Source organism: Xiphophorus couchianus, chromosome 6 (genome assembly GCF_001444195.1).
Source record: "Xiphophorus couchianus chromosome 6, X_couchianus-1.0, whole genome shotgun sequence".
Lineage (NCBI taxonomy): Eukaryota > Metazoa > Chordata > Actinopteri > Cyprinodontiformes > Poeciliidae > Xiphophorus > Xiphophorus couchianus.
The window spans coordinates 13,750,870-13,764,231 of record NC_040233.1 but is presented as its reverse complement, the minus strand read 5'-3'; the positions used below and the strand labels follow the sequence as shown (position 1 = coordinate 13,764,231).

At 38.5% G+C, this 13,362-nt stretch overlaps 2 protein-coding genes across 5 annotated transcripts; one reads left to right on the top strand and one right to left on the bottom strand.

The window, feature by feature from the left end:
• The first annotated feature begins 39 nt into the window (after positions 1–39).
• On the top strand, positions 40–3,262 carry extl2 (exostosin-like glycosyltransferase 2). Its single transcript, XM_028019940.1, has 5 exons — positions 40–162; positions 983–1,428; positions 2,001–2,071; positions 2,195–2,307; positions 2,385–3,262. The coding sequence occupies exons 1-5, from the start codon at positions 158–160 to the stop codon at positions 2,785–2,787; spliced, it is 1,038 nt and encodes a 345-aa protein (XP_027875741.1). The 5' UTR covers positions 40–157; the 3' UTR covers positions 2,788–3,262.
• Positions 3,263–3,735: 473 nt separating this feature from the next.
• On the bottom strand, positions 3,736–8,606 carry parla (presenilin associated, rhomboid-like a). Of its 4 annotated transcripts, none has more exons than XM_028019934.1 (10): positions 8,473–8,606; positions 7,198–7,384; positions 6,832–6,936; positions 6,591–6,723; positions 6,394–6,489; positions 6,136–6,285; positions 5,332–5,402; positions 5,154–5,255; positions 4,801–4,898; positions 3,736–4,655 (listed from the first exon to the last, which is right to left on the bottom strand). In XM_028019934.1, exons 1-10 carry the CDS (start codon positions 8,550–8,552, stop codon positions 4,508–4,510), a joined length of 1,170 nt encoding a protein of 389 aa, XP_027875735.1. In that variant the 5' UTR covers positions 8,553–8,606; the 3' UTR covers positions 3,736–4,507. The 4 variants fall into 4 exon arrangements, with proteins under 4 accessions (XP_027875735.1, XP_027875736.1, XP_027875733.1 ...); XM_028019935.1 differs by having other exon boundaries at positions 6,591–6,714; XM_028019932.1 differs by having other exon boundaries at positions 6,591–6,936.
• Between the last annotated feature and the right edge of the window lie 4,756 nt (positions 8,607–13,362).

Genomic DNA, 13,362 nt, shown 5'->3' with positions numbered 1-13,362 from the left:
ATCACCTTTGAGCTCTAATGTGTGGCTCAACCCACCTTTTCACGTCTGGCTCTGGAGCAGATTTCTTCTTCTTTTTCATGTCAGCTACTTACGTCATAGCTACGCAACCAAGATGGCGACACAGTAACCCGGACGAGATGATTTCAACGCAAGCAAAATGAGGTGAGTTATAAATAAAAGAGTAGAAAAGCTTCTCTGGTGAGATGTGAAAAAAAAACTAAACTCAACAGAGAGAAACATTTGCAACGCACCGGACAAAGTTCACAGCATCAGCAGAGAAATATGAGCAGTGACGAAAACAAATAGCGAGAAATATTTTTCAAATCACTGCATGAGACTCTTGTTCCGAATGGCAGGACAACAAAGGAAAACAATTTTATCCATATTCTATAATATAGCTCATTAAGATTAGGAATAACAAGTGTGTTTATATTTTTAAATGCTACAAATAAACGTATTCTAAGTATATTTTTAAACGTTTTTTGGGTTTGTTGCCTGCAATGTCACTTGCAATGTGCAAGTGAAACAAGAGAGCTGCTGCTCCTGCATAAACCCCTGCTTTGTCTTTAGCATAGAAGGTGATCTTGAATCAATACTTCTTTGTGTTGTTCGTCTGCTCTATATTCTACATAAACTAAATGTGTCCATTTTATTAGTAAATAAGACGAGCAAAATTCAGTGTAACAGTAGACCGTAAATCTACAGAGTATAATATGTACCTTATTGCAAACATCAGAATTTTCTTTGCTTGAAGACAATTTTTTTTTTTTCCCCATAATGATACGTAGTTTCCTCTGGGCGAAAATTGTATTTTGCCAAGTTTCAATTCCTTTTGTGAGATGAAAAGGGGTCAGGAAATTATGTTTGAAGCTGTGTACCGCACATGATCACCAATTAAAATTTAACTTAGCATTCAGTTACTGCATTGCGTTTTTTCTAAAAAAAAAAAAAAAACTCAGTCTATGTTTCCTCTTCTTTGCAGGCTTCAGCGTTGCTGCTTTGGAATTCGGCGAAAGTGTATCATTTTTCCACTCCTGCTGATCCTCTTGATCGGAGCAGCCTTGACAGCTCTGTTGCCCCCTTCCGAGGAGCATGGAGGGGTTGCTGCGGTCCTGGGAGTACTGCGCAGAGCAGCGCCGCCAAAGGGAAACCCTGCTCAGGGTCAACCTGCAGATGCCCCAGAAGAGAAGTTTACCATCATCATCCAAACCTACAACCGCACCGACATTTTACTCAAACTCCTGAACCATTACCAGGCAGTGCCTCATCTTCAGATGATCATCATAGTTTGGAACAACGTCAGGGAGCAGACTCCGGCGAAGCTGTGGGAATCCCTGGGTCCTCATCCAGTCCCGGTGGTCTTTAAAGAACAGGCGAGCAACCAAATGCGCAACAGGCTCCAACCGTTCTCTGAAATTGCCACCAATGGTCAGTGCATTTTTAACTTGCATCAGTTTGCAATGTGTAAAATATTCATAGATTTTATCTATTTATTTTTTTTATTTCATTTTTTTAAACCAGAGACGTGCCATTCAGCAGACCGGAGACCGGAATTAGACAATTTTTGCTTGATCAACTATTAAATTATTGGCAAGACAAACACCAAAAATCCTGAGTTTTTCCTGTATTTATTGTATAATAAAATTTTGAACTCAATCAACCAACCAACAGGATGCACTTTGAAGCACATTTTAAACAACGTGAAGGTTAGAGACATGCATAATTATATTCTTATATTTAGTAATTTTTGGTTGGATAGTAAACTACTAATTCTATCAAAGCACCTGGTGCACATTATTTTCTTTTATGTTATAGCTCTTTATAAAAAAAAAAGTGGAGTTGATCAATTGGAGACCTCAAAGAAAAATGGAAATGGATATCTGACAGGAATGGCTGAATGGTGCATCTCTACTTTTTATTTATTTTTTTGTCAATTTTTCCTAGTATTTGAGTTTTTTCTCTTTCGATCCCTTCTGATTCTTTTTCTCTCAACCATTTAGTTGTGTTAATGCTGGATGATGACACCCTTGTCAGTGTTCCTGACATCACTTTTGCTTTTTCTGTGTGGAAGGTAATAAGATTCATTGCCTATTAAATTAAAACAGCATTTCCAGTCTTACGACTGAGGCATTGTAAAGTAACTGTGTTACTATGTTAGTCATATAATTGAGCATTACATTTCTATATCTTGAAGCAATTCCCAGACCAAATAGTTGGATTTGTCCCTCGGAAACACGTCTCAACAGCTGGAGTTTACAGTTATGGCAGCTTTGAGCTGCAGAATCCAGAAGCGGCTGGAGGAGACATGTAAGTTGCCCTTGCATTTGTCTTCAGTTTGGGGTCCTTGCTGTGTTTGCTCTTACTTAGTTCTGCTCTCCCTGCAGGTATTCCATGGTTCTGATCGGTGCTGCCTTCTTCCATCAGCGCTACCTACAACTGTTCCAGGATCAGCCTAAAGAAGTACACGCCTTAGTTGACAAAACCCAAAACTGTGACGATATAGCTGTGAACTTTGCTGTTGCTCTGTATTTAAGAAAACACTCAAATTCAGGCACAGTCCACAGACCTTCAGGGATCTTTGTCAAGCCTGTGGACCTGCGCAACCTTGAGAAAGATGCCAGCAGTGGATATCAGGGAATGTGGCATCGTCCTGAGCACCTTCTCCAGAGATCGTACTGTTTGAACCGGCTGGCGCAGATCTATGGCTTCATGCCGCTCTGCTACTCCAACCTCATGGTTTCCCAGTTTGGTTTCCCAAGCTATGCCAATCACAAGAGTAGGGGATGAAGTTACAAATGGATGATTTGGGTTAAAGTAAGAGATGAGACTGCTGAGGAGTTTGGTAAACTTGTTTGATTGGTTAACGCTCCTCATGCCATTCAGCCGATGCTTTTAGTCTCGTGTGATCCGAAGGTAGTTCTCATCGCAGGATAGTGATGACAACACAGACTAGTCAGATATAAAAATGTATTCTTGATAGAATCACTTGCTGAACTGCAATCATTCAAAGGGAATAGTAGGTTTAAAAACCTGAGAGTTATTCATATACAGGTATTTAGTTGTTTTTAAAAAAAATGAAATTTAATACAGGCCCAGAAAATTATTCATATGGTTTATTTTTTAACCTATTTCTAAATTATAGATAGAGAAAAGAAGTATTAAGATCCTAAGAAACAAAGAAGAAAATTTAAGTGCCAATTTAAGGACTGTCCTATTTGTGAAACAGTTAAAAACAATAAAAGAATACTTTATTCATTCTTAATGAGTTCGCTTCACAGATTTATTCCCCGTCTCAATAATCAATGGACAAATCTTGATTGGTGTTACAGCAATCAGGAACTCCTTATGATTACTGAACAATAACTTTTTTTAAGTTTCTATCGCTATTTTCATGTTTACCTTTGGTGATGAGCTCCAAGTCTTTGAAGTTGGTGGGCCTCCTGTCTATCATCCTAATCATTCTACTTGCAAACACGATATCCAGGGAAGAAAAATGATTGCCAAAAGTATGAAGAATTTTAGGCTCTAGCCATAAACTGTATGTGCATATAGCAAATAGCAGCGTTACATTAAAAATGATTAAAGTCATCTTAATTACTCTAAAGGTGTAAAGGTGCTGCTCATCCTTAGTTGGGGCAAGTCACACAGAACATTAGGAAGATATTGTGTTGTAGCAATAGAGATAGCGAAATGTAAAAATAAATAAAATCAGGTTTACAAAAGAGGACAATTTGGTTGGTTGTTATAACTTGGACATCATTTTATGTTAAAATGTCTGCATTCAGTGATGGTAAAAAGAAAGTCCATCCTTTTCAGATTCTAAGATTTCACTTGTCAAAACATTGCAACATATATGTTGTTCTGACTTAGTCTTAAAACTGGGCAAATACCACTTCTGACAAATGACACTAAGACAGTATGCACAATGTAGCAAAAAGTCAAGTTAAATCTTGCAGTACAACAGCAGTTTGATTACCCAAAATCAAACGTTATTTTTGTTCTCTGTCCACAAGATGGTTGTTGGCAGCATAATTAAAACAACACAGAACGAATATGGCCTCTAATAATAAAGATGGCAGAACCGATCCAAAACGTTCATCTGTGCAAACAAATATAAATCACATTTGTTTCACAGGACTGGGCAGAACTATGGTTGGTAGTTCATAAACAAATCCAAACAATAAAAAAGTCCTGTGCATCAGAGATGACACTTTTCTATGTTCTTTTTTTAAACCCAGCAATGAGCTTTTTAAAACTTATATCAAAGCATTAGAATGAAACAAACTGTGGTACCCATGCTTTAGGAAGGAAGCACCTAAAATGCCAATATGGCCCCATTAAAACAAACTTTAACTCACTGTTGAAACTGAGCAGATTAAATGTTTGCATATTTTAATATTTATTCATGAAAAATAACAACCCACTTCAACAAATTGAAAACATCCAGATCTTTTCCATGACCAGAGAATTCCTGTTGGTAGAGAACTCCAGGGATCTTTAGGTAGGGCTACTTCTGTCCTCCACCGCCACCTCTGACCTCAGGCCCACCGCCGGGCCTCGAGCCCTTGCCACCCTTAGAGCGAAGCTCATGCCACAGCTTCACAAGAGGCTCCCTCCTTCTCCAAATTAGTTTGTGACCATACGCCACATACCAGCTGTAAGACAAAACAGGGGATGGTTAAAACGAGACAGAAGGAGTAGATTTCCCTTCTCGGTGACATTTGCGTCAATCAAAAAGCTAAATTTGATTGATGCAAATTAAAAGAATGCCGAAAAGAGGGTTAAGGATCAGGGACTCACACTCCAAAGAGAGCTCCGCCAAGGTGAGCAGCATGATCAAACAGCCGCCATCCCAAGATGAGCCCCGCCGTATCTATGGCCACCAGTGCTTTGAGAGCCTAAGAACAAATAAAAACCAGATATTTAAAATTCTAAACAAGGCACTGCTGAATGCCGTGCATTCAGTCATGCGTACTTACACATTCACACATTCATACACGTGTTTGCTTTGTTCATGCACAGATTTAAATCTTTTTCCTGCAGCAAAAACACAATGTAGGAATGACATTACACATTTAATGTAAGAAAAAGCAAACACCCAGAGACCTTTGACACACAGAGGATAGGATAACAGTAGAAACTGTGAAACGTACGTTTCCGGCAGTGAAAGTGACCATAGGAAGGAAGATAATGCCGAGCTTGGCCTCTGGTACTTTCGTACAGACTGCAGCGAGTACAGCCATGACAGCACCTGACTGTGAATAAAACAAAGTCATAGATCACGATCTTTTCACCGTTCATAATAAAATACTAGGTTAAAAACATTCTTACCGCCCCAAGTGATGGGTAGAATCGCCCGGTGGCGGTTTTACAAGCATAACTGACCATAGTAGATATCACGCCTGAAATTGCAAAAAAAAAACAAAAACATATTTTTGCAATGTCTTAAAAAGATGAGTAAAGGGAATAGAATCTTGGACCAGAGTTCCAGTTCCAGTCAGAAGATAACATGATCATGAATATTAGTTTTTTGACTTAAATGATGCATTTGAAGTCTTCTTGTTTCTCATGGTAGAACAGCTAAACAGCACACACTTTCAGTCATTAAAAAAAAAGATGTACAGTAAATGAAAACCAATTTTGTCCTTGGACATTGTCACATTTTAAACAATGGATATTAAAGGGCAATAGTTATACTTTTGTATCATCTAGTGGTTAGACTGGAAATTGCTGCTGCCTGAATACATCACACAGTAGCTAGAACAGTAACAATGACAAAAATATGAAAAATGTGCAAGACCAACTCCAGGCTGCTGTTTGGTTCATAAAGTATTGGATTTTGAATGAGCTACGCGGCCTAATCTAAATCGACTATGCATATGAAAACCTTTGACTTGAGTTTAATCACAAAACTGTCAGAACATAAAAAATAAAATAAAATACCAGACTTACCTTTTCTACATAATTAGTGGATATTTTCTCAATAATATCAGGATTTTGCACAACTACAAAAAATTACATTATAAGAAGTAAGTAAATCTTATTTTGACTTAAGATCTTATCTTAGGTCAAAATAAAACTGCTCTATTGTTTTAATACTTGGCCAGTATTGATTCTGTCCTTTGTTCCACTTACCAGCTGAGAGGTAGACTGCAAGAAACTGTTCTTTGCCTAGGAGGGAGACGATACCGGAGGAAAACGTCCATAGGACATACATATTGGCCACCATGTGGATAATGGAGTAGTGGCTGAAGGAAGACAGAATCATGGGAAGGCACTGTGTTTCTGGGTAGGAGAAAATAAAAAGACAAACAGCAGAGCATAGAAAACATTAACTCCTTACAGTTGCATTTGATTTACTTTTAGCTTTCCTCAACAAACAACCATACTCACTGGAGGCTGGGTTGGATGTGAAGTACTTAATCATAGTTCTTTGCATCGCCGGGATCCTCCAGCAACACAGAACTGCAGCGTTTATAGCCATAATTCCTGGAAGATGTTAAGAAGAAATTGCATGACTTTTAAACCTTTGGAGACACGCTGACGTCCAAAATCGATGGGATCCAAAATATATCTGCTGTTAAAGCTACCAGTAGCGGTCCTCTGTCCCTCTGTAAGGCTTCTCCAGAAGTCATCTACCATGGACACCAGGAGGAGGAGCTGCCGCTGGAAGCTGGACAGTTGGTTCCACCAGTCGTGCCAGTACGCCATGTCCTGGGAACCCTCGTTAACAAAATGATGGGGAACTGACTCAAGCTGATTGTTAACTGAACAGTTAGCAAAAGTTGAAAGTGATGTAGACAGAGTAAAACAGTTTTGTAAAATCCTTACCATTACGAGTTTTTCTAACTCCTCTCCATCTTTTGCAGTTTGAACTCTTGCTTTCAGAGTCTCATACTGCAAAATGGCCGCCCCACCAAAGGAACAACCTGCAAACTGGCAAGGAGTCAAACAACCAACCATCTTCTGTCCTACATATTATTTTAGCAACTATTTACAGATGTTGGCATTAAATCAAAGTTAACAGTCTTCTGATTTCATACATCGAATTCCCCCTGGCACATTCAGGAGATGTCCCCAAGTCATCTATAATTGCCCTGTGCTGTGTCTCTGGTGTTTCAAGAGAATAAAAAACGGATCTTCTTTTCTTACTACACTTCATATTCAGATTTAGTTATAATTCGGACATCAGCATACCCCTACTGTGAACATCAGTGGTCTAAAGAGCCTTGGCTGTTTGACTTTGCGAGGAGGTGGGGGTCCCGGTGGGCCAGCCTCGGGGGTTGACGTTTTGGTTTGTTGCTGGTTGACATTTCCCTTTTTGGTATCCGTCCTTTTAGCTTCCCGGCGGAACCCACTCCTCTGTTGCTGGTATGGGTTGAGCCTGTACCAAAAAACCCCCAAACAAGCAAAACCTTTTACATACGGCATCGGCTGGTATGAAGACATATTGAAGATTTAAAAAGTGAAGTGTTTAATAGGCTAAAGATTATTCCCTAATAACATTCCTGTAGTTTGAAATCCTCTTGATAAGATGCAAGAGAAAGTGCTGGTTAGAAGTCACAGTCGGCTGGCTGTAAGTAAGTAAGTAAGTAAGTAAGGTACTACATTCTCCTTACACTTCCTATGCTTACAACATGAGAAATTTGGCTTTTTGGAAATATTTTCAGTCATGAAAACAATGGAGAGTCATAGTGTGGAAGAAACCTCACACATTACTCTATAAGGTAATACTATTCTTAAACTAATATTTGAACAACATGCGCCATTAGCTTACTACATAAGAAAAATGGCCAACTAATAAACCAGCCAAGTGAGTTATGTTTTTATTACTCTTAAAATAAATTATCTAATTTCAATCAACTGCACACAAAACAGAACCGAACAAACAAACAAAAAACAACAACAATAAAACCAGTGGGCCCTGATGGCACTGAAAATGTTCATTTTGGCAACAAAACTGCCAGTTGTATGTCTAGTTAATAGCCAGGTGTTGCTGTTTGTTGACAGTCCCTAAGCACTCGTTGAAACAGCTGTGCCAAGTTTTGTTTCCAACCTCTACAAACCTACGACCACGTACTCCATCCTTAACGTTTACGTACAGTATCAAAGCCTAACAACTAAATGGCAAAATTTTAAATCCCCTCTGCTTACAAACACATGAAGTATTTAATGTGGGTTGCACAATATGCAGCGTGTGTGTACTCCAGCCCATTTAGCACAGCCTTAAACAAGCAACCGCAGTGGAATAACACTGGCCATCATCAGAAATTAGTAATAATAACATAGTAATATATGTCGATGACACTGACAACCCCGATTTCCTACCCCAAACAAAGTTAGTTGCATTTACAATGGCAGAAGGGTTAGGTAACTTAACATTACTAGACGAGAGGAAAACCTAGACACACACATCTCCTGCCAGGGTTAATCTTCTTCAGACAGAACCTGAACGCCGCTTTCACTGCTCACCTTGAGCATCTGGAAAAGGTAATTGGCGATCTATAGAACTCTGTTTTGCCCCATTTTGTGATAAATCCTCTGCACGCCATGATTGTTGTGACCTCCTGCTAGAAGCCCCTCCCCCTGTCAGACTCGAACTGATGCTGCCTTCACGGACGCTTGTAAAAAAGCGTCCATACAGCTCTGAAAAAAAAGTAAGCGATCACTTAAAATGATCAGTTTATCTGATTTTTCCTTTTTATAGTTATATGCTTGAGTAAAATAAACATTATTTTATTCTATTAACTACTGACAACATGTCTCCGAAATTCCAAGCAAAATTTTAGTATTTATTGGCAGAAAATAACAACAAAAAAAACATGTAGTGCTTTGAGACCTCAAATAATGCAAAGAAAACAAGTTGACATTTATTTAGAAACAACAATACTAATGTTTTGACTCCGGAAGAGTTCAGAGATCAATATTAGGTGGAATGACCATGAGGTTTTCAGTGTAGTGGGTCTCTTGATCCAGTGCTGTACAGTTTTATATCAATATAGTCTCCTTAGTTCATAGATATGAGTCTAGGGGTACTTTTATTTTGAAAACCTACGTTGTGACGCTCAGTGACGTTTCGCCTAAGTAGACATGCAAGTCAGCAGTATTTAAAAAAATCGTGTTTGCTGTTTTCTACATTATAATGGCAAGAAGGTATAGATGAACGTTTACAACTTCAGTAATACGTCAAATTATTTTAGCAACATTAGGAATCATTGTTTTTGTTTTAATTAAATCCGTTAGATCATGTTATCCATTTTATTTATTAATTCATTTAAATGGTTGCTATAAATTTGATACTGTGGCTTCAAAATAATTCATTTTCCATCATTTTGTTCGCAGGGCTTCCAGGATACACCTTACTAACTTATTACATGATTACCATAACATGTCAATGTTAAAATGCCTTCATCACGACTTGAATTCTTGTCAAATTAGCTACTCTTGTCACAAAGACAATGTCCTAAAACTTCAACATATTAGGGCTTGTTACCTTGTTATGAGTGAAAAACTGCATGAGGCATCAATAAAGCTGAAGTCTTCCCATCCAAGTGAACAGCAACCAAACAGATGAAGGTCACTCAGACTGGTTGTGATCATGCAAAGATTTCGCCATTAGCTAGACATAGCTAGATTCAGACCACCGAGGCACTCATTCTTTCATTGTGCAGGGTTCTGATGAGAAGCTGAAGCTCTCTAAGCTTTAACTAGCTTAGAGAATATTTTTAATGTTCAAGCCTGTCAAAAACTTTTCTAAGAAGTTTAGTTTGCATGTTATCTTATTTATGGTTTGTTTCAACGTTTCAGAAACGGTGGGATTTAGTTGTATTTATTTATAGGTTGCTCAACTGTCAGTGCAACTAAGAGCTTATAACATTGGACTTGTTGTGCTTTCATGTTTGTATCCGTTAATATTTTGTGTTTTTGGTTGCAAAATTCTTTATCTACTAAACCTTTAAATAATAGATGTTTTCGATTTTTATCTAGAATCTTTGATAATATATAATTCAGTTACATGTTCAATTACATGTTCCTTGTTTGAAATAAATGATAGTCAGCTAACTGATAAGGAGAATTTATTCTTCAGACAAACGTCTTGGTATCAGACTAATCTAGACTAATCAATTAATGCAGTTTAATGAGGCGGGTCAAACCCACAAGTGTTTTTTTTTTTTTATTTCATCCATATGTAGCCTACTGCCACATTCAAAAAATATAATGAATGCAAAACTTAGAGAAAAAAACACACTATCTTGCATATAATAGCAGCTAATAGTACCTTATCCTTTTTCTTATGCAGGTTTGTTGTGACACCTTTCAGAATGGTAGCAGTCTTGGCCAGTAGGTGGGCTGTATTGATGGCACTGGGAGCTCCTATTGGCATTTGGGCAACTTCCACAAACTTCTTGCTTACTTGCCCACTGCCTCCAGAAATAGGTAAGAAAAAAGGTAGAATTTGCAGTGAGTAAGCTGCACTGCAGTGTCTGCAGAGCAGGGCTCAACTCCAATGCAAAATCTGCATAGCTGTATCGCTCCACACAGAATTGTTTAGAGAACTGCAGTGACAGAGGAGGGGGAAGAATTTACCAGTAGGAGCAATTCATCTTAACAGAATTAGACAGCACATCCCGCTCACAAATTTGAATACAATCTAATTTCCATAGCTAAACAGAGCATTATACAGTCAAACCCACAAAAAAGGCGGCGGTGGTGGTGGTGGTACGAGGAGGAGGGGGTTACAGTTTCAGGGCAAAGATCCAGAGTACAAAGAAAGGAGAGCAGTATGCCTTTGCCACTGTATAGACCAAGGACATGCTGCGAAGTCAGATGATATCCTGTGGGTGCAGGTCTGGGGCAAGGGGAGGACACAGATATGTGGGAGAGGAAAGGCTGGATGGATGAGCAGAGCAGGAGTGAGAACAGCGAACATGGGAGAGGTTGAGGTGGGAAGGCCACAGGAACAGATAAGTAAGGATGCATGGATGCATATCAAAGAGATATTGTAGCTGAAAAGAAGACACTGATTAATCTTTGTCAGATTCTGGAGGACCTATATGCATCCTTTTCATTTTTTTTAATTTATTTATTTTTGCTGTTTTTCAATCAATGCAGTTCACATTTTACCCCGCAGAGGTGTCTTCTTTCAGGTCCCGTCATTGATTCACTGGCGAACTGACGCCAGCTTGTGTTCAGAACAAGACAGGGGGAGGCACGTCATTGCCCATGTGACAGGAAGCACGATGCCTGCAATAAGAACAACTTGTCAGTCGTGTTAGACATCTGTTCACCCTAATGCAATCGTATCCCTGCAGATTAAATAAAAAAGCCGGCTCAAGCACTCTCTTGCATTTGTTCTAAGACTTACATCCACAGACTCGTGAGGCTAAAGGCCGTTTGGCCTTGAGGCTTCTATTTCAGCACAAAGTCTAGAAACATCTTATACCAGCAGCACGCTCTTTTTATACCTTCAGAGGAAACTCTAGCTGTTGTCATAGCGTCCCATAAGTGTGCTGACGGGGCAGTTTCCAAGACAGTGATCAATGGGCCTGTGAGATAATACCACGCTTGCTTTCTGTTTTACCCTGCATACATCTTGTGGATCGGTGCATGATTGTGATTTTCTTTGGACAGATGTCAAAGGGAGATGTCAATCTTGATGTTTGTTATAAACATAAACACTGGAGGAAAAACAACACTTTTCTAGTTTCATCATTTTTAATTTCAAATGAAAAAGAAAGAGTAATTGTGTAACAAGAGGAGCACTTGAAATTAATGTGAAAAAAAGCACACTCATAGAAATCCTGTATGCCTGTGCTATGACAATTTGATTATGCAACACAAGCAAGTCCCAAGAGCTTTTTGAACAAACCGATCACACAGGTGCCGAACAATTATTTTCAATGTACACTCACTGTGTGTATAGTGCACAATATGTATCTGAGTTCCACTGCAGCATAATCAAATAACAGGAACAATACAGCATCAAATGCCCAGAACACTATTGATCTGATCCACATATTAAATATTGATGTCCCTCAGCAAAATATTACATGTCTTTCCTAAAAAAAAAAGAAAAAGAAAGAAATGCTTGATAAATTGTGTTGTCAGCAAGTGTGGTGACTTTTCACTGCACTCACTGGGGTATCTGGTACATCGTTGTTTTGGTAGCCTAGTAGGTAATAAAGATACTGAAAGGTAAAGTTGTGAAGCAAGGCTTTAGGTCAGCTTAGACTGCTCCTGAAGTCAAGAAAACAATTCTTGAGTTTTTTAAACGCATCAAGAATTTGGGATGTGCACCAGGTGGCTGTGGCAGTGAAAATGAACGTTTTCAGACTACACTGTCCTGCTCTTTCTACTCGGTGAATGCCATTTGAGCTATGCAGAAAAGGTTTCAAAAGTGTGGATTTGCTATTCAAAATGTGGCAACACGCAGTTGACAGGTAGAGTCTACACCCTTGTTTTGCACCCCGGCAACAGTGAGTGTAAATTACATATAATGCAGAGCTGCCCATCCTCCACCCGTTGCTGCATACTGCTGGTCAGCTGTCTAACTGGCTACTGCCACAAAATGCTCCTCTTTAGACATGCATTTAGTCACCCAAAAAAACAAACAAACAAAAAAAAAACACACATGGCTTGCAAAACAAAAAAGTGGCTCTCCATCACCATTATTGTCATATCTTTGTGATTTAAAAATATGTACGCTCACTGTGTGGCGTGTGATGTTTTCATTAAGGCTTTGTATATATATAAAAAATGTTAATAAATGTTATTGATAACTGTATTATATTATTATATTACTCTGTAAAAAATTACACACATATTCAGTTATGTTTACTAACTTCTGCTCTTAAACTCTACATAATATGGCACTTTTTATATTTTGAACCTAAATGTGTTAGTGTGTGAAAGGTAATTTTACAGTAGGAAGTTTTATTAATTTATTTAACTTCTGAATTTAAACAAAGACCAATTTCTTGTTAACTTCAGCTCAAGTGAACTTTCATTTTATATTAAAGCACCTTTAGAGGTTTTACAGTGTATATTAACACAACTGTACAAATGAATCAATCTGAATATTTGTTGTTTTTGCGATTTTGATGAAAGCAATCAGAACACAAATTTTTGCTGTTCCAAAAACTTTATGTGGAAGCTTTTAACTTGTCATCCCTGAAAGGCCCCTGCTGGCCACCCGTTTGAAAACTTTCTAGAGGCGCCCCTGCTTAAAAAAAAAATTCAGGAAAAGTTAACAATCTCAGTACTTGTTATTATTATGCACAATAGCATACATTCTTACTTTTCACTCTCCATTTGTTGTGCAACAACATGCACACGTTGCATGCGCTGCAAACCTACGAATCA

Bases quoted from the DNA above. Each gene is read 5' to 3' on its own strand.
- extl2 (XM_028019940.1), top strand. The intron at 1,429-2,000 runs GTCAGTGCATTT...TCAACCATTTAG, and splicing joins CTCTGAAATTGCCACCAATG to TTGTGTTAATGCTGGATGAT. The intron at 2,072-2,194 runs GTAATAAGATTC...TATATCTTGAAG, and splicing joins TTGCTTTTTCTGTGTGGAAG to CAATTCCCAGACCAAATAGT.
- parla (XM_028019932.1), bottom strand. From the start codon at position 8,552: ATGGCGTGCAGAGGATTTATCACAAAATGGGGCAAAACAGAGTTCTAT. The intron at 7,385-8,472 runs GTGAGCAGTGAA...TTTTTGGTACAG, and splicing joins ACCTTTTCCAGATGCTCAAG to GCTCAACCCATACCAGCAAC. The intron at 6,490-6,590 runs GTAGCTTTAACA...AACATCTTCCAG, and splicing joins GGGACAGAGGACCGCTACTG to GAATTATGGCTATAAACGCT.